General features: G+C 40.1%; 1 protein-coding gene across 4 annotated transcripts in view; it reads left to right on the top strand.

Moving 5' to 3' along the window:
* The window catches only part of vps33a (VPS33A core subunit of CORVET and HOPS complexes), a 32,822-nt gene extending 12,114 nt beyond the window's left edge, over positions 1-20,708 (top strand). For 3 of the 4 annotated variants that reach the window (XM_085961653.1, XM_085961657.1, XM_085961656.1), the window contains exons 4-13: positions 524-713; positions 2,702-2,818; positions 3,685-3,859; positions 8,762-8,955; positions 10,284-10,410; positions 10,584-10,651; positions 11,200-11,337; positions 15,496-15,633; positions 18,669-18,837; positions 19,587-20,708. In XM_085961653.1, the coding sequence (XP_085817779.1) occupies positions 524-713; positions 2,702-2,818; positions 3,685-3,859; positions 8,762-8,955; positions 10,284-10,410; positions 10,584-10,651; positions 11,200-11,337; positions 15,496-15,633; positions 18,669-18,837; positions 19,587-19,780 (1,510 nt within the window). In that variant the 3' untranslated portion in view covers positions 19,781-20,708. The remainder of the gene's footprint in view (positions 1-523; positions 714-2,701; positions 2,819-3,684; positions 3,860-8,761; positions 8,956-10,283; positions 10,411-10,583; positions 10,652-11,199; positions 11,338-15,495; positions 15,634-18,668; positions 18,838-19,586) is intronic. The other variant, XM_085961655.1, reaches the window with a different exon arrangement.
* The last annotated feature ends 485 nt before the right edge of the window (positions 20,709-21,193 follow it).

Below are 21,193 nucleotides of genomic sequence, written 5' to 3'. Positions count from 1 at the left end.
TCTTTCTCTCTCCACGGATGCTGCCTGACCTGCTGAGTGTTTCCAGCATTTTCTGTTGTTATTTCAGATTTCCAGCATCCGCAGTATTTTGCTATTGTATCTTTTGGTTTTTAATTGGACAGTCAAGTTTTGAGGGTGGTTACTCAGTAATTGTAAGAAACAAAAACCAGAGAGTAAAAGGCTGGTTTTCAGTTTCTGTATTTCGAAACATCTGCATATGTTTACAACTATCTTTAAGTTTACGTGCACAAGCGAGCTATTTTGTGCATGTACATGCAAACCTATTGATGCATGTACAGTCTTTCCCCACCTACTATGGGTTTTACACTGGATAAAAGGTTTCTAGGTATAATCAATAATCACTAGTCCGATAAATAGCAGTATACAAATCACTTGCAACAGGAGAATAAGAATCTGAACCAAAGTGGTAGAAATGGGACTAGAAATTCAGTATAGTCTGGGCCTGAATGGTGTAACTCAGTACCTAGATAGTAGATAATTTAATTTTCAAATTTTATTTTAGTGAAGACAGACTTCATGGTCCTCACAGAGATTTCCATATCCTGTTTCTGCCACGTCGAAGTCTCCTTTGTGAACAGCGACTAAAAGAACAAGGGCTACTGGCCAACATCACCCATATAGAGGAGTACAGCCTGGATTTAATTCCATTTGATAATGATCTGATGTCCATGGAAGCTGAAAGTGCATTTAGGGTAACTGGTTATCTCCTTATTTCCATTGCAATTCTCAAGTTTACTTTAAGTATCACACAAATATATCTCTCTTGAAATTGAACTTAGTTGCAATTTAGGCTTTCTGTATTTGCTTACTTGACTGGATAAATCAATTATATTTTCCACACAGTATTCTGAATGGCTTCTGATTGCATTAGGTGTGGTTCCATATATTCTGTGCAATGGTCAGGGCTCTTGTGTTCAGTTGGGAGCCCCATTACTACACAGTTTGGCACTTGAGCCCTATGAACAAAATTAAAATTGTACAAGTGAGGATATAATGGCCCAGAAATTCAGGTTGGGGGCTTCCCGCGGGTGCACTTACCTTGCGCGCCAGCAGTTGAGCTGTAGGGCCCCGTGGAATTCCGCTCCAGGGCCTGGCCCAGCTGTCGGCGCGCTGTGCTTGCGTGTCCCAGGGGCGTAGTTAGTGCGATGCGTATCCTGGGATCACGTGAGCCATGGGCAGCCAATCGGAGGAGGGAAAAGCCCATTCATAAGATTGACAGGAAGACCTGTCAAAACTTATAAATACTACGGGCCCCAAAATAGCAGTAAACCTTCAAATAATTTTTTTTTTAAATCACACTTTTTAAATAAACTATAAATTACTTTAAATAACTATTTTAAACAATAATTTACATTTTTGAAAAAAATAATTTTATATTCTAACAGGGCTAAAAATAAACTTACCTTGCTTTAAAGTATTTAAAAATAATAAACCTGTGGAAAAAATGTTTTAATTTTAATTAATTGACCACTTACCTTGTAAAAAGCAGGCCTTACGCCTGCTTTTTAAATGTGTAAATCCTGCAGGCTTACCCTCCCGGGAAAACCTGCAAAAAAAAAACCTAATTTCAAAGCGCGCGCGCAGCCTCCCCTGCGCGTGCGTTCGACCTCTGAACCCCTTCGTTCAGAGGATCGGAAGTGCCGGTTTCCCGCGCATGCGCAGTGCATGCAGAAAACCGGCACTTCCATTCGGCCTACGGGTGAGTACCCCGTGCGTACTCACCCGTGGAGACCCGAATTTCTGGGCCAATGTAATTTGCATAAAGTATAAATATGGGCAAGTGAAACACTGGCAGTTCCTTTTCACCTAGAGTTTACACTGGGTTCTTTTTGCAGCAATTAAATAAGTAATTTGTTCTTTGAAATGTGCCATATTCTTTCCAAGGCTTTTGGTTTGCACAATTTATTGTCTCTTTGTGGCTTTTTCCTCCTCAATTTTCACACTCTTTGATCTACTTTCCACTGCAGCTGGATGAGCAGACTGTATTTATGCAACCAAGCACAGCATTATAGGATGTATATTTTTAACAGTGCAGGGCCCAGCTGTGGTTATACTAAGTCACACATTTAAAGCAAGAAAGTTTGAGCATTGATCACAATCATAGTTCAAAGTGTGCTGTTCTTTGAAGCCCAATGTTATATCACATTGTCTCGGACATTTGATAATGTACATCTTGATCATTTAAAATGATCTTTGCAAGTTACTGTGCATACTATGTATATGGCAACATTTTATAATTAATGTTAGAGTGCAGATGGGAGCACCTACTTTCTTCAAACACTAAAAAAAAATACATTTATAATGTTCCCAGGAGGTCCATGGATCAGATGGGCACTTTTAACATGCAAAATAGCTGATCTGACTCTTGCATTGTGCTACCACTTTCACATGATGTACGCCCAAAACTGCTTTCCATCTATGCAATAGTGGTATTATAAGTAGGCTAGAATGCAGGTAAGTAAAATTAGAAGGCAACACTTCTCTTGTACAGACAGATTAAAAGTTAATGTCAAGCCCAAGTGACAAGAATTGTAGACATAGAATTGAGCTATTTAGAGATTGATGCAGCTTGTATAAAATGGATTGAAATAAGAAACTGAAATATCAAATCCCAAACTACTTGCTGTTAAGGACCTTGCTTTACAGAAAGGAATTCAAATGTTGTTGTATTTGCAAATAGGAGTGTTATCTAGAGAATGACCAGACCGTTCTATTCCATGTTGCCAAAGGGCTGATGACTCTGCAAGCTTTGTACGGAACCATCCCACAGATATTTGGGAAAGGTGAATGTGCACGGGTATGTTCAAACTTTTTCCACCTTGCCTATGAGTGTTATGTTCTTCAATACTAAGAATAAGATTTGAGGATGACATTGTTTATAAACTGATGTCAAAAATGTACTTTAATTTTTTCCTTTTAGTTTTAATTAAGAAGCGCAGTATTTTAATAATACAGAAATTTGAACCGGTGAACAGAACCATTCTTCCATAGGAGTGAAGCATTGTTATTTTCCATCATGAAGTTCTGATGCAACACATGGATATTTTATAATGTAGATGAACAAGTGTCACCTACGATGGTGTTCTGTGGCAGAGCGAATGGATGATCTGATCCTTGCTCGTTTGTTATGGAAAGCACTGTGCTTCACAGCAATGGGAGAATGCAACTTGCAGCGACACTGCGAAAGGTTCACTCACCAGTAGGCAGGCAACAGTCTTTGGCTGGGGCCTGCAGAGATTGTGGGGGCCTGCAGAGATTGTGGGGGCCTGTCTTGCTCTTTATGGTTTTTCAGACTCCTTCCCAGAATGCAGTAATATCCCTCCAGCAGTCATCCCCTCCCCCAAGAGAGGTGGAGCCTGTGAGTCTGGTATGGTCAGTGTATTATCTTGAGCTCTCCCTCCCTCGCCCATCCTTACCCATTCTGCTGCAGGTGGTACTTATGAAGCTCTGCTTCCATACCTTTCTCCATTGCTCCTCTGATATCTGGTGCCATAGGCTCTATTCCTGGGACCTTTTTAACATTTCTTTGTTGTCATTTAGGAGTCAAATGTGGTGCAGAGGGTGGCAATTTTGTGGATTCTGTCAAGGAGTGGAGGTGTAATTCTAGGGGCTTGGCTTATGACAGTCTGGTTTATAATTTTAACCCTGATCTTTTCTCCACAGCTTGTGGCAAATATGATGCTAAGAATGAAACGAGAATTTGCTGGCAGTCAGAACCAGATTTTACCCATCTTTGATAAACTCCTGTTACTTGATCGTAACGTTGACCTGTTAACACCCCTGGCCACGCAACTGACCTATGAAGGACTGATTGATGAAATATATGGAATTCAAAATAGTAAGTTCTGAAAATCTACAATTGCTGCTGCATATATAATTGATGATAACTAACTAAAATTTGTCATTCCTCGGTAGTTGCAAAATGTTTAATGGCAAATAACATGCAAAATATTTGTATTCCAAGTGTTTAAAAAATCTCATACGAGTCTTGTATGTTTCTTATCGAAAACTCCAGAAATTTAGTGTATAAGGACAAGCAAGACAATTAAGGTTTGCCTGAATTGGAATCATTGCCACGCTCTATTTAACCAAACTTCAATTGAGCTGACTTTTTTCCCCCAACATGAAAAAAGAGCTAATTTGCATTTCTGGAATTTTATGCATCCATATTCTGCTTTTGAACATCCCCTGTTGGCTTTGGATTAATGCACTGCACAGACCAGGAACGTCCAATTTTTGGTATGTTCTGAGTTAGCTCAGCTCATCTCATCTCATAGCAGTGTTACAATGGGCCTTGGTGTCCCTGGATCAGGGAGGGGGGAAATCAGCCAGGGTTCCTTATCCAGATAGTCTGTGATGTGTGTTGGGCAGTACTCGTGGGTGGCTCTTGGGTGAGGACAGTACCAGTCTCGGCTGCAGTGCTCCCTCCCATAATTGAATAGCCTGCTGATGCTCACACATGATGAATGGTCACAGCCAAGTTACAGAAGGCTGCTGGTGCCTTTGGTACTGTACTGTAGCATAAACACCTCCAGAAGAAGAGGGGAGAAAATTGTGGGGAAAACCCTAAAATATGCCTAAGTTCTTGGTGATTTTTTTGCCCCATTCTCTACTTGTTTCCTGTTGCTCGCCCTATAAAAAAAAGTTCTTGGCCTTCACTTGGTACTTACACCAGTACAGTTTTAATTGGGAGACACAAACTAACATATGGAATAGAGTTCCAGGAAGAGTAGTGGAGGGAAAAATGCTGGAATCTTCTAAGAAACAATTGGGTGCTGAAAATTGGGAACTTCAGGATGAACTAACATGAGCTGAATAGCCTTTCTCAACCGTAATTATCTTGCCACTTATGATTCCAAGTGTCTCTCCACATAGCCAAGTTCAATGATTTTGTATGAGAATGTCCATCTTCCACTGGCAGACCATTTTGAATATCCACACCTAAACCCAGTTTTATTGTGTGTATGTTTTCACCCCTCCTAACACTGAAATTTGAATTATTACTGATTAGGAAATATATTGCTGAGAGATTATTTTGTTCTATACGCCTATTTAAGCAGCTTTTTAATTAAAGTAACCTTTTTATATGTGATTTAAAGGAAATAAAAAATGGATTTAACTTGCATTATCATCATCCATTTAAAATTGGGAAAACTATCCATCAATATTTAAACAAAAAGCTTTTGATCAGGTTAAATGATACTGTTTGACACATTGTGATAATTTGCTGTGGATGAGGGTACCTGTAAATAGGTTAGTGTTTTGTATCACATCTCTGTTGCTCCTATTCTTACTAATGGCTTTCACTTCCAAGACAATAAAGAGGTCTCCTCTGATCTCTACCTCTACTTATACATTTTCTTGAAGAGGCCGTTCTTTCCCACTTTAAGGCCTAGGACATTCAGATAAGGAAGTGTATGAACATGAATTCCCATTTGTTTGTACAATGATCCTTAATACTTAACTGAACTATGAAAATCCCTGCCCAAAATACTGAACCTAATCCACAAACGTAAACCATGGTGACTTAGACCTGGCTTATAAGTTTCTGAACATGCCCTACTGCAGGTAACTGGCATTTGAAGCCCTTTTAAATGGGTATTTAATGGATCCCACACTTAGTAAACAAGTAACATCATAGTTTCCTCTAAGGTTGCCCCCTTTCCTTAAAAGCAAATAACAGCAGCTATTCAGCTAGATGAATTGATGTCCCAGTTTGATTGACTGGCCATATTAACAGAACTGTACTTTTTCCTTCTGCCTTCAAATTTTTTTTGCATATAAATGAGACCATTCCTTGGCTTATTTGTAGAGGTAAACAAAATATAGAGAGGGGCTGCTCCCTCCAATATGGAGTTGAGCTTCTAGGTAGGTGAAAGACAATATGTAGTACTATTATGGTAGGTGGTACAATGGAGTATTGATGTATTAACCTTGATCAGGAAACACGCAGCCCCCTTTTTTCTTGAATATGTTTTTAATATTAATTCTCCAGATGTGGATATGGCTAGAATTCATTGCCCATCCTTGGTTGCCCTGAATATAACCGAGTGGCTTGCTCGGCCACTTAGAGGGCAGTTAAGAGTCAACCACGTTGGTGTGGGACTGGAGTCACATATAGGCCAGGCCAGGCATGGACGGCAGGTTTCCTCCTCTGAAGGACATTAGTGAACCAGTTGAATGTTTACGACAATCCAACAGTCTCATGGTCACTTTTACTGGTACCAGATTTTTAAAACTGAATTCAAATTCTCAAACTGCCATGGTGTGATTTGAACTATTAGTCCAGACCACTAGATTACTAGTCCAGTAACATAACCACTATGCTACCTAATAGAGGGTAATTTTCCTTTATAAAATGATAACTATACTCTTGTGAAAACTGTAAAGTTCTGGAATTCTGTTGCAGATTTTCACAGCTATTCCCTCAACATTCAATCTTGGCAGTACTCTGGAGCAATCCATTAATTGTAATAAGGTCGGGCAGACTTTAGACATTAGCAAGCTCAGGGTGAAGACAAAAAGTGGATTGTTTTAATAAGAAATCCTCGTGTTTGTTGCAAAAAAAACACAGGAAATAAATACTTTTAAAAATCAATCTCTCCAGTAGAATTACTTAACTTTGACTATCCAAATACTGAGAGGCTGCATATATAATTCCAGTGAAGAAACCTCTCTGAGGAAAATCGTGTAAAATAGCTTTTTTAAGTTTCTATGACCTATTCTGTTCCATGGATGAAAGTAATGTTGACATGCCTCTCGAGGCTAGTCAAGGAGACTTGAGATTCCTGGAGATATTTTGTTAGGATGATCACTTGAATGCATGCTCCCATCGTGTCTCCAATAAAGCAAAATAAATCCAGCTGTCCATTGCAAATAGGTGCCGCTCTGCTCAAGAATGACACTTTTTCTCGTAACTTGTCTTACTGTGTTAGGTGCAAGACATCATGTGCTGTGCGAATGAGGTAAAAATCTGTTCTTCCAGGTAATTAAATGCATTATTAACTCCATCAGCACGTTTGCCCTAAGCTATGTTCTTGAGTGATGTAGATGGAGTGCTCTGAGAAGGAAGTACATGATGGTGCTGGTAACTTCTACTCATGAAAATATTCAGTCATGTAATTCTCTTCCATTTTGGATTAATGGATAAAATATCTGGACTTGATTTTCCATGGAAAATCTAACCTATTAAAAACCGGAACGGTTGGATCAGTGTGACATGATGTCGCTCATTCTTTGTAATGTCAATATGTAGATCTCTCTGTCACCACTGATTGCACAATGGGATGAAGTGCCCATCTCAATCCTGGCAAAATATCAGTTTGGTATGGGATGCTACTTTTTGTATGCCTGGACAGTTTTTAAAATTGTATTACTTCTGTGCATTATCAAAACATGATTAAACTTATAGTGTGTGTTTTTTCTTTCCCTATATTCTCCTTGGTTAAAGTGGATAAAGCTGTAATGTTATGTCCATGGATATACAACAACAACTTGCATTTATATAGCGCCTTTAACATAGTAAAACGTCTCAAGGCGCTTCACAGGAGCATTATTAAACAAAATTTGACACCCAGCTACATAAGGAGATATTAAGACCGATGACTAGAAGCTTGGTCAAAGGAGTAGGTTTTAAAGAGCGTCATAGAGGAGAGAGAGGGGTCGAGAGGCGGAAAGGGGGAATTTTAGGCAGGGAATTCCAGAGCTTAGGGCCCAGACAGCTGAAGGCACGGCCGCCATTGAAGGCATGATTAAAATCAGGGATGTGCAAGATGCCAGAATTGGAGGAGCGCAGAGATCGTGGAGGGTTGTCGGGCTGGAGTAGGTTGCAGAGATAGGAAGGGGAGAGGCCATGAAGGGATTGGAAATTACGGATGAGAATTTTAAAATTGAGCCGTTGCTGGACCGGGATCCCAATGTAGGTCAGCAAGCACACTGGTAATGGGTGAATGAAACTTGGTGCGAATTAGGATACGGGCAGCAGAATTTTGAATGAGCTCAAGTTTATGTAGGGTGGAAGATTGGAGGCCGGCCAGGAGAGGTAACAGGCATGGATGAGGATTTGAGCAGCAGATGAGCTGAGGCAGGGGCGGAGTGGGGCGATGTTACGGAGGTGGAAGTAGGTGGTCTTGGTGATGGAGTGGCTATGTGGTTGGAAGCTCATCTTGGGGTCAACTACGACACCAAGGTTGCAAACAGTCTGGCTCAGCTTCAGACCGTTGCCAGGGTTAGAAATTGTGGTCAGGGAATGGAGATTGTGGCGGGGACCAAAGACGATGGCTTCGGTCTTCCCAATATTTAGTTGGAGGAAATTTCTGCTCATCTAGTACTGGATGTCAGACAAGCAGGGTGTCGAATCAGACAGTGGAGGAGTCAAGAGAGGTGGTGGTGAGGTAGAGTTGAGTGTCATCAATGTACATACGGAACCTGGCATGTTTTCGGATGATGTCGCCGAGGGGCAGCATGTAGATGAGAAATAGGAGGGGGCCAAGGATTGATCCTTGGGGGGACTCCAGAGGTAACAGTGCATGAGCGGGAAGAGAAGTCATTGCATGTGATTCTCTGGCTATGACTGGATAGATTTATCGAGACTCCTCTCTTTCCCCTTCCCATCCCTCACCCTCACCCATAGTAATTAGTCAATTTTCATTGAAAATGTTGGAAATTCATGCAGAATTGCACTCGACAGGAGCTATGTCATTTTGATGCTACTTAAACTTGTAGCTTTTCTATTTTTCAGCATATGTAAAGCTGCCTCCTGAGAAATTTGCACCGAAAAAGCAAAATGAAAGTGGGCGAGATCTGCCCACTGAACCTAAAAAACTACAGTTAAACTCTGCTGAAGAGCTCTATGCAGAAATTAGGGACAAAAATTTCAATGCAGTTGGTTCGGTCCTTAGTAAAAAGGCCAAGTTCATCTCTGCTGCATTTGAGGTAATGCACCTTTTACAGTCTGAGATTGGCAACCCCTTCAGAGGTACAGATTGTGTTCCTAAAGGTGAAATGTATCTCTGAAGGACAGAACAGAATTAACATTGCTCCTAACACCCTGGCTTCTCTGTGTACTATATTTTCTTTTTGTGCTGCTTTGTAGGGTAAGTTGGTGAATATTGTACTTTTTCCTGTTGCTGTAAGAATTTTGTTGAGTTAAGCATGTGAAGGAACAGCCACATTATTAATTATGGGAAAGGGAAAACACAATTTACTGGATTATTTTTATAGTTAAAATTTAGAAACTTGTTTGGCAAAAAATAGATTTATTAAAAAGCTTTTCAAACAGCCTGGTTTGTTAATTGTCAATAAATGATGTGGCATATACTAAGTGTCAGTCTATATATATTTCAATTAAGCACCATTATAATTGATTTTTAAATGGATATTGAGTGTGGTGTTGGGGCTAAAAAATATTCATTACATTTCTAACACCAGAAGTTACACTTCCACAATTTTAAGGCTTCATTAACGCCTCCATGTTCAGACTTGCCCAATTTCTGCAATCTTCCAATGCTTCCATTGTGAAAGCAGCCAGCTAGATGGATGTTACTTAAAATTCACAAAGGATTTAATGCTTCAATTTTTTTAAAACTGGAATGAAGTGTACAATTCTTCACTTATGACTCATCAAATGGACTAAAATTATTATTCCTTATTTAATATTCAGAAGCATAACAAGGTGCAGCTAGGAATAGTTGTACAGACAATAGATGCCTCTCAGATTTGACTTTGCTGATTGCTGTAAATACAAAAAGTCAGGGACAAATTTATGAGCTAAGAATGGATTTTCTGTACAACTTGTCAAACCAAACTATCTGTCCACTGATTGGATATTCTGTAGCATTTGTAGAACACTGATATTGCTAATGGTGATTGGTAAAGGACTGTATTGACAAAGCCTTTAGTATGGGGCAGTGCCTTTGGTAGGACAGCAGTTCCATCCTGGAGCTCTGTGTTGTAATTTTCCTATACAGTAAATTTCACTCTTGTGCATGCCATTAAGAGGAAGTTGGAGGAAGAAAGTCAAGCACATGCCTGCATGAAGAGAGAGTCACCCTAGCTGGTGGCCCTGCATGATTCTTCTCACATTGGTAGAGGCCTGGAGTAGGTTGTCTTCTTGGGAGGGGTTGGGTGGTGTGAGGAGAACAATAATTATCTGAATATGGCACATCTTTATTTAAAATTAAATTGATGTGTTGGTTTTATTTGAAATAGCTGTATCAAAGCTGGTTTATAACTATTATTATAACCAGAACTGTTTCTTGCAGGGAAGACATAATGCAAAGACAGTGGGTGAAATCAAACAGTTTGTCTCCCAGCTTCCACATATGCAAGCAGCAAGAACCTCACTAGCTTATCATACATCTATCGCTGAACTCATCAAAGATATTACAGGTAAAGCTCTGAAATATTTGTGTTTTAAAAAGAATGTATATATAAATTTCCCCCACTCCTTTTGCTTCTAGATATCAAAAGTTTTGGAACAATATCTGATCAAGTAAACTAAATTGTAAATCAGTCTCACTGAAAGTAAGCATCTTTTACTTGCTGTAATTGTTTTCTCTTAGCATCAGAAACATTCTTTGACAATCTGACTGTGGAACAAGAATTTATGTCTGGGATTGACACTGACAAGGTAATAACAAAACCGTAGCTTGTTCTTCTAAAAGTCTTAATACTGTACTTTCATTTACAGCAAGTAGCTGCATCAGTCAGTTACCATAACATTTTATTCATTTATCAAGAATCTAGAATAAAATGTCTTCTACTTTCAGTGGTTTTAATTGTAGTATCTGCTAGAAGGCAAACAAATTGTATTTAAAATATAGGAATAATCGACACTGAGGTGTTTTGGAGCATTCAGCACTAAAAAAGTACACTTAAATACTGATATGACAAGTATGCAAGGGACATTCTGAATTGTTTTCATGAGTTGTACACTGGGCCGGGTTAAGAGTTGATGCATTTTATAGATGTTTGATTTGTAGGTAAGCAAAAGGGTATTGTTGTAAAAAAAATAAAATTGCACATGGACCCTGATGATAGTAGTTTGGACTGTAACCCTGGTAAAATGTGTGAACTGAGTGGCTATTCGGTTAGAAGGAGTGAATTGGTTGCAATTTTTCAGTTTCCAATGATCAATTATTGAGTTTGTTTAAATGGAGATGTAACTTCTGCCCTCAGGTTAACAGCTATATTGAAGACTCTATTGCACAACAGGAACCTTTGATAAAGATCCTGCGCCTTGTTTGTATGCAGTCAGTATGCAATAATGGTCTGAAACAGAAAGTGCTAGACTACTACAAGAGAGAGATTTTACAGGTTAGACAAAATAAGTAATCTTAACTTCATACTGAAATATCGTGTCTGTTTTTACAGTTTGTTTGGGAAAAGTCTGCTTGAAGTTCAGAAAGACTTGGTTCATTTACAGTAATTGAGAAATATGAAATAGTTGTTTATTTCTTTTTTAAGGCACATGTGCATCGAATGTTCTGCTAAAGTAAACTTACAAGTCAGTTGAAAGTAAAGGCTGCCAAGATGTAAATAGGTTTAGCTGTTTAACTTGATTTGCCATAAATGGATCCTGGTACAGTGACTAATCACAAGTACAATGTTTAGTAAACTGCTAAGTTCTCCACATATTGACAATTACAATTAAGGGCTTCTTCCACCACACTCTCACTCTTTAGGGTACAGCAACAAGGCAGTCCACATGGTTGCCCTTTCATGATCCAAAACTTATAAACCTCGTGCATAGATTGAATGGGTTAGTAAGCCACAGGACTAACAATGAATCTTTTCCTGAGTTTCAGACTGGAAAGATATGCAGGATGCCCACCATGCCCTCCTGATAATTCCCTTAGGTCGAACAATGCCATACTGATGGACCATCAATTTCAGACTGTACTCAAAGTTATATTTACTATAAGATGGAAATTTATACCGAGGCAAAATAAATCAGATAAAATTGCAATTGCAGTACTTAACCGTGATACTTAAACAGTTTTCTGAAACCAAAATTACAACGCCTTTTGGAATTTTGGGGGACCTGTAACTTAGTCTTGCATAACTAACGTGAGTGCTTTGTATTTATGGAATGCTGTTTCACGGCTGAAACATGGAGCTAAATGATTGAAACGTGTAAACCAAAGATATGATGAAAGGCTGCTGACCCAGACAGCTTCAGATTAAAGACAGACCTTGCACAATACGCAGGCATCTTTGAAAAAGATCCAAATTCTTTCTCAACAGCTCAGTAATCAATATTAATTATTTCTATCACCACAGTTAGTTGGGAGATGAAAATCAATTTCCCCTTGCTGTCTGATTTTATTACATAAGATTTGATAGGCTGTATCTTGAAGCTAATGTCTGGGACGACCACACTCTCTGTGAAGCATTATGCATCAAAAAGCCATCAAGTGTCACACAGACTGAAAAATTTCTGTGCTATTAACTAATGTCTCCAGATGAGAATTATAGACTGATTTTTGCCTATTGGAAGGGAAACCTAATAGAAACAGCAGCCATTGCTTCCATTTTAAAAATCCCAGTGCCTTGCAAGCTAAAATTCATATGAAAGTATGCGTCCATCACCTTAAGTTTCTCATTTCGGCTATACCATTAGTGGGAAATGACGGGCAGAGTTTTGTCAGTTCACACATTGGGAGGGATAGAGGGTAAATCTAGAATTACATAAAATAAACAGCACAGAAACGGGCCACTCGGCCCAACTAGCCTGTGCTGGTGCTTGTACTCCACACTCGTCTCCTCCCATTCCATCTACCTCATTTTGGCCTTTCCGCTTATCTTTCTATTCCCATTTCTCTCATGTACTCGTCTAGTTTCCTTTTGAATGCATCTAACCTATTTGCCTCAACCACTTCCTGTGGTAGAGTTCCACATTCTAACCACTTCTTAAGTAAAGAATTTCTCCTTATTTCCCTATTGGATTTATTAGTAATAATCATGTATTTATGGCCCCTAGTTTTAAATTCTCCCACAAGTAGAAACATTCTCTCCACATCTACCCTGTCCAACTCAATCATAATTTTAAAGACCCATTATCAGGTCCCCTCTAAGTCTTATCTTTTCTAGAGAAAAAAGCCCCAACCTGTTCAATCTTTCCCGATAGCTGTAATATCTCCGTTCTGGTACCATAATTGTAAATCTGTTTTGCACTTTCTCCGGTACTTTTATGTTTCTGTATTAAAAGACTTTGTAAGTAAACTTAGACTATTCTGGCATTTTTTAGTAGGTAAAACCTGATTGGCAGAAATAGAGCCTTTAATTTGCCCCAAACTTTATAGATATGGAAAAACTGCATGAATAAGCAGTATCACCCATAGTTACCTTCCCTTCCTCTAAATGAGGGTGAGAGCCACTCTAGATTACTCAAGCACTTTATAATGTGCCAGCTCAGCGTTGAGTTGGCAGAAGCAGAAGAAAGTAATTTATCCTGTCAAGCAGGTACTGGCAGGTAGAGCATACAGGAAGAGAGGAAACATAATCTTGATTTGAAAGAGTGCAGGCGAATTTTCCAGTTGCTTTCAGTGCATTTCAGGTGCATAATCCAGTACATTTTTGTGGCAAGAAAATTGTGTAGAACCTGTTTTGCCGGTTTCCCGCTTCTCCCGAGTTCCTTCGTGGTTTTTAGCCCCATCATGCCCTCATTTAAAAATATGATAATGAAGGTCAATGACGCTGCAGCACAGTTTCCTGCTTTTACACTCGCTTTGAACTCAATTAACTTAGACTGCAGATTATATGGTACAGCTGTTGCCAGGATCAGCTGAGATAGGTATCAATGATTCTTTTTCACCCCCCCACCCTATTCTGCCAACACACACCTGGACTTGCTTCGCATTGCTTCCGGTAGGGTCAGACCACAAACAGATTTTCAGCTCTTCATCTCCCCACAGTGAGGGCTTCCCATGACCAGGTGTGGCATTCCCTATGGGTATACCCTTGAATGCCATTATCGATGAGTAGCAGCATCACAGGACAGAACAAAAGGGCAGTGAGACAGTATTTCAGCACACATTATATTTCCTCCTCTTCCCTTCTCTTTAACCCCCCCCCCCCCACCCTGGTAGAATGTACAAGTCAAACGAGGACCTGACTGAGGAGATATGTATGAGTGCACTTCACCAAAGAGGCAATAAGGCAGCTCTATCCCTTACTGCATAACGACCAGCATCCAAACTAATTTCCCAGCCCTGCTCTCTGGCTATGAAGTTAACCACCGCACTCAACTTTTATGGAATTCACAACCAATCTTTCTCATCAGCCAGCCTGTAGTACAGTCATGCGTTCGCAAGGTGACCTCACCATCTCCCAAGGCAAGTGCCTCCTGACAAACTCCATGGCCTTCTCCTTAAAGGGTGTGAGTTGTTTTCAGATGGTGATATCCCCTCTAGTGGCCTGCCTCTCGCAGGCATTGTGCTCCAATTTCGCTTGCAAGAAGGTTGAGTAAATAAGAGGAAGGCTAGCATTTGAATGAACGTGTGCCAAGTGCTATGGGAGAGCTGAAGCAAGAGAGGTGATGGTATTAGTCTGTTAAAGTGGAGGATGGGGTTTTAGTTGTGCTTGTAAATAATTCCTGTTAAGGGAGCTGGTTAGCCACAGTGCAAGATTCCAAGTCAGAGCCCTCCCTTAACCAGAGGGAATTGTGAAGCGTTAGTTGTGCTAGTGTTCCTTTAAGAGGATGAAGAGTGTGCTGGTGCCCCGGAAGAAAATAGTGTGTCTGGTGTTACCTTGCTCTCCCTGGTGGGGTCATTGAACTTCTTGCGGTACTGATCTGCAGTCATGGAGTGAGATAATTTGATACTCCATGCCAGTGCTGCCTCTGCCCAGATGACACAAGTGAGATTCCTGGCAGTTTTGTTGTCTCCTTAGCTCTGTTTCCTCCAGGAGGTTCTTGAAGGTTGGAGTCTGTAAAGGTCTGGGTGTGCCATGCCTCGCTGCCTTATTTGGCTGTTTGTTCCAGTGGTTCCTCCTGTAGACGTTCTTGAAAAGTATAAGAAAAAGACTGAGACATGCAGTAAAATTATGAGTCAAGTGATCCAAGCACTTTCTTCCTTAACCAGTTGTCCTGTAGTCTGCTGCTGCAGTGTTCAGCCATAACTGTCTCTTTTTAAATGCTGCACTCTAATGCCCATGCATCCCAGCAGATTGCACTCATTTTTACACCAATTGTCGGCGCAAATCTTTTTCCACCAGCGCGACAGCGGCACAGATCACTACAAGGGAATTCATCATTCATGTTTTTAAGAAGTAAAACATTTAAACATGTAGTTGCATATGTTCTTATTTGTGATTTGTTTTTAGCACTTCATTTGATGACGAGTACCAAATACAGCTTTAGGATATAAACCTTGTTCTTTTTGCAACTTCAGAGGGCTTGATTTAAACAAAGGGACTTAATTTTCTCTGTACTTCTGTGCATAACTAATGTATAATGTTTAACATGTATTTCAGACATATGGTTATGAACACATTTTAACCCTGAATAACCTAGAAAAGGCTGGGTTACTGAAACCCCAGACAAGCACTAGAAATAATTATCCAACAATAAGAAAAACTCTGCGCCTTTGGATGGACGACATCAATGAGCAGGTTAGTTGGTTCAGGGACCTCCTTCAATGTAAATGACAAATGTGATTTTAACAATGGGTTTTAAAACCCGAGGATTTTAAACAGATGTTAATGGCCCAGAAATTCGGGTCCCAACGCGTGAGTATGCATGGGGTACTCACGCGTGGACCCGATGGAAGTGCCGGTTTCTTGCATGCACTGCGCATGCGCGGGAAACCGGCGCTTCCGTTCCTCTGAACGAAGGGGTTCAGAGGTCGAACGCATGCGCGCGGGAGTCTGCACGTGCGCTTTGAACTTACGTTTTTTTTTTACAGGTTTTTCCGTGAGGGTAAGTCTTTAGATTTTAGAAATGTAAAAACCAGGCGTAAGGCCTGCATTTTAAAAGGTAAGTGGTCAATTAATTAAAATTAAAACATTTTTTCCACAGGTTTATTATTTTTTAAATACTTTAAAGCAAGGTAAGTTTATTTTTAGCCCTGTTTTTTTATAAAATTATTTTTTTCAAAAATTTAAATTATTGTTTAAAATAGTTATTTAATGTAATTTATAGTTTATTTAAAAAGTGTGATTTAAAAAAAAAAAAAAATGTATTTGAAGGTTTACTGTTATTTTGGGGCCCGTATATTCATAAGTTTTGACAGGTCTTCTTGTCAATCTTATGAATGGGCTTTTCCCTCCTCTGATTGGCTGCCCATGGCTCACGTGATCCCAGGGGACACATCGCACTAACTACGCCCCTGTGACACGCAAGCACAGCGCGCCGGCAGCTGGGCCAGGCCCCGGAGCGGAATTCCACGGGAGCCCAGAGCTCAACTGCCAGCGCGCAAGGTAAGTGCAGGTCGGGGGCTTGCACCCGCGGGAAGCCCCCCACCCGAATTTCTGGGCCAATATAAATACTTTTAGTATAAGAATAAATTCAAATTAGCCATATTCTAAAACTGATGAATAGGAAGTCCTTTATTATTCACAACATTCTCATTGTCTGGAATGAGTCTGATGAGCCCACCTATATCATAAACAGAAAGCAGGCTGGTTAACTCCAATCTTCTGGCAAATCAACATCAAAAGTTATCTGATACATTGTGAAGGGGCAGGGAAAAGATAAACACTTTCAACTGCGCATTCTTGATGCAACAAAAAAAAGTAATCCTTCAAGAATCCATTCACTGAAAAAGTAGAGTTTGGAATCTTCACTGGGAAAATTACATTGTTTTTCTGGGTACTATGGAGTCCCAGCACCTGAAACGTTCAGCAGCTACTTGTTTCAGTATTAGTAAAGCGATCCATATTACCAAATAAGCACCTTCTCACTGGGATGCAGAATATATGATGTAGATTTTCAACATGCTTTCCTGTAGTGGATTAGTGGTAGAAGTGAGGTGAGCTATAATATTGCTTCCCATTATTTGTCTCTGCCAATCTCTACTCCAGACCTCTTGCAAATCAAATCAAAATCAAATCAACTTTTATTGTCATTGTTAGTGCACAAGTGCAGTACAACAAAATGTAGGCTTGCAGCTCCCGAGAGTGTACAATTTGGATTAGGACACTTAAACATTCAACATACATTTGTACATATATATTAGCATAAATATGACCATAATAAAGTGCATCGGCAGATGTGCAGGCTTTAGTGTTTATTTGTGGCGTTCAGTAGGATGACAGCCCTGGGAAAGAAGCTGTTCCTAAATCTGGTCATACGGGTGCGAATGCATCTGTAGCGTCTTCCAGATGGTAGGAGGGCGAACAGACTGTGGCTGGGGTGGGTAGGGTCTTTGATGATGGTCCGTGCCCTCCGTAGGCAGCGTTTCTGATATATATGTTCTATGGTCGGTAGCCGGCTGCCGGTAATGCGTTGGGGAGTTTTGACTACCCGCTGCAGGGCTTTCCGGTCATGGGAGCTACAGCCGCCGTACCATACCGTGATACAGTTTGTCAGGATGCTCTCTATAGTGCAGCGGTAGAAGTTAGAGAGGATCGGGGGTGACAGATTACATCCCTTCAGCCTCCTCAAGAAATATAGGCGCTGCTGGGCCTTCTTCACCAGAGAGGAGGTGTTGAGGGACCAGGAGAGGTCTTCCGTGATGTGGACTCCGAGGAACTTAAAGCTGGCCACCCTTTCCACCTCCGCCCCATTGATGTGGATGGGGGTGTGACTTCCACCTTTGGACTTCCTGAAGTCCACGATTATTTCCTTTGTTTTCTTGGTGTTAAGGGCCAGGTTGTTGTCGGCGCACCACTTCACGAGATGCTGGACCTGCTCCCTGTAGGCTGTAGGCTGACTCATCATTGTTGGTGATCTGGCCTACTACTGTGGTGTCATCTGCAAACTTGATGATGGTGTTGGAACCATTAACAGCCACACAGTCGTGGGTGAAGAGGGAGTAGAGGAGGGGGCTCAGCACACATCCTTGTGGGGCCCCCGTGTTCAGGGTCAGGGCGGGGGGGAGGTGTGGGGAGCTCATCAGGATCATTAAACTGAAAATGGAGGATGTTGGTATATCTTTCATGGGAATGACTGATATGAAGTCCTCCAGTGTTGTCAACGGATGGATGGCTTGTGTCCCAATACTCAGTCTGGGAGCAGGTGATGTTTCTGGAGGTAGTGATAGTAGTTATTGCTTTTATCGTTTAACCATCATATGACCTTATAGTATTCAAGAAAACCTTCAAATGTTTAATGGGAGTTGAGGCGTCTGACATATGTGGGATTTATTTTTTATAAACCAGCTCTATCATCCTACTCATTTGTTTTTGACTGTTGCAACAAAGGTTGATGGTCTTGAGCTGGCTACTGAACAGGGGTACATTAGTTTTAGTCAAACTTGCTCTTGCAAGTCTTTTTCATTTTCCCATGTTGGTTAACTCATTGACCAAACTTCAAGGTCAGATTCAATTAAAATGTACCAAATTGGTTACATCATTCGAAAGTTGTCTATACAATACAATAACAAGTATATTTTCATAGCTGAGTTTAAATGCTACACTGCAGTTTTAAACTCCTTAACAATGATCTTTAAAGATTTTATGTAATTTTAAGTTTTTCAATATTACAGAATCCCAATGATATCTCTTACGTGTACAGTGGTTACGCCCCTCTGAGTGTGCGGTTAACACAATTGCTGGCTCGGCCTGGCTGGCGTAGCATAGAGGAAGTATTAAAGATGCTGCCAGGACCTCATTTTGAAGAAAGACAACAACTGCCTTCTGGATTGCACAAAAAACGTAAGCAATTGAGGAAGACCAATATAGAAATAGTTTAACAATACTGTGATTGATAAGGCTAATAGGGATGTGTTTATATTATGACTTCATCACTGCAAAGCAGTTTCTGTTTCACACTGATAAAGAAAGATCAGGTCTGGACAGTTACGGGCATTGGTCAATACTGCCATAGAAACGGTGAGATTTCCTTGGAGATGCAGCTGGCTGAAGACTGTTTCAGAAATGGATTTATCCCACTAATCTATAATCACAACATAAAATACAGAAATCTCCCTGTTTTCACATTTGAGGACTACTCATTTGTTTTTATTTAGAAGGCTCTTCCATGAGTCCAGAGACCTGAAAGTATTGAATCAGCCGTCTAGCAAAGTTGTAATGGGCAGTGTGTCCCTTTCTCGGTTCCCTGTGTCTTCCTGCAGAGTGCCAAATATGGTTGTAGAAACAAATTGCAAGACTTTGTTGCAACAGTGTTTATTGTCTTGTCAAGATGTTCTCTTTAAATATACTAAAGGAAGAATTTCACAAGTAGAATATGTTCTGCCATGCGGTTTTGTTCCCTAGGAAATGCATTTTCCATTGCTGTTTTAAATGGTTTCTTTTTTTTGTGGGGGGGGAAGAAGTGGGAAATTATTATCTGAAACCTGCTTGCAGCGCCAGACTAAATAAAACTAATAAATAATGAAATGTAATATTTTTTGAGAAAGCTGCAGAGTTTATAAAATCTGTCTCTTTTCTCTCCTGATCTCTAGGCCAACAGGGAGAGAACCGAGTCACTCTCGTCTTCTTTCTTGGAGGTGTGTCCTATGCTGAAATTGCAGCACTTAGATTCTTGTCCCAGATGGAAGAAGGAGGTACAGAATATATTATTGCCACCACAAAACTGATCAATGGAACAAGCTGGATTAAATCTATGATGGACAAATTAGAGCCATCTCTATTCTAAAAGGACAATGCGATGGACAGTATTAATCCAGATGAACTTTTTTTAAATGTTTGTTGATCCCAGATGTATTTGGAAAATAAGTGGAGTTAATATGTTTCAGTTGAGAAACCGAATTGAGCACAGCATGGGATGCAGAAAACAAATTTCTTATCTGGGCATGGATTCAAATTCAGCTACACCTCCTCTTCTGAGCCGTGCTTTAGCTGGTTTGATGGGGAGTAGCAATGCTGCGTTGACTCCAGTTTACCATATGGAAGTGATAATGCTTAGGAATTCATTGTGCCTCAGATATTACATTAGAATTGCCCTATTCGTATCTACCTATAGGCATAAGTTGACCATTCATGCCACTGAGTAGATTTAACATGCATGCAGTCATTGCACAAACTTCAAGCACTGGGGTTTCCTCTGAAACTCGAAGTGCTAGTACCTGTACGCAGGCATATGTGATGCATGGTACAGTACATGTGAGGTGCATGTGCAGTGGCATCCTCAGTTTGGAATCTGAAGTGCCCTGTGCAACAATGTAGGAAACTTGGCCAGTGCGAGGGAGATAGTGTCCTCGAATATGCTTCATTTGTGCCAGCTTGGTAAGTATAATGCTTTGAGGCTTTGTTTACTCTGGTGGAGTCCATAGTTGAAATGTCATCTTTTTAAGCTCCTGTTCTGACTTCTGTTTCCTCTTTACCACATCTAAAATAATGTTTGAAGGTTCATTATCCTGTGAGGGTAAAACTAAATCTCAAAGCACTGGCTTCTTCAGCTTTATTTTTGATGTATTGTTTGGATTGTTGAATGGTTGGTTGCATAGTTTCAGGAAAAAAAATATTATCTTGTAATCAATATTCCATATTCTGTGGATGTGAACAGAATATCAGCAAGAAAAGTTGTACATTGTTATTAAAAAATAAATAATAGTTGGGCTTTATATACCTACTTCACTTTTTTGATTGTTGTAGATCAATGTATAATGCTTCATCTATACAGAAGAGCAAAGATTCTTCAGGAAAGTAGTCATATATAAAACAATTAAACTAACTTCTTCCACTTCAGATCTTCCTAATTGTTGTTTGGGGACAATTGAAGTGGTGAAATGCATGCAGTAATTTCTCCCAGTCAAATACTGTTGTTTCCTCACTAAACTAACAAACTTTTGCAGGAGGAATGAATCGCTATGATCTGAGTCCCATGAGCGAAATGACTTGTATTTAAGTTAAGAGCTAGTATGAAAGACTGAAATAAAAACAGAAAATGCTGGAAATACTTAGCAGGTCAGGCAGCATCTGTGGAGAGAGAAAGAGTTTACATTTCAGTATGGAAGACTATTTGGCAAGCCTCAATCAGCAGTCTTATGTTCTAGTGCACTCTGAGAATATTTGCAGATTCTTTTGTGGTGGTCATCATAATACAGTA

Source organism: Somniosus microcephalus, chromosome 19, assembly GCF_052327205.1.
Source record: "Somniosus microcephalus isolate GS21.2 chromosome 19, FLI_Smic_1.0, whole genome shotgun sequence".
Classification (NCBI taxonomy): Eukaryota; Metazoa; Chordata; class Chondrichthyes; order Squaliformes; family Somniosidae; genus Somniosus; species Somniosus microcephalus.
This window is presented reverse-complemented; position numbering and strand designations above follow the sequence as displayed.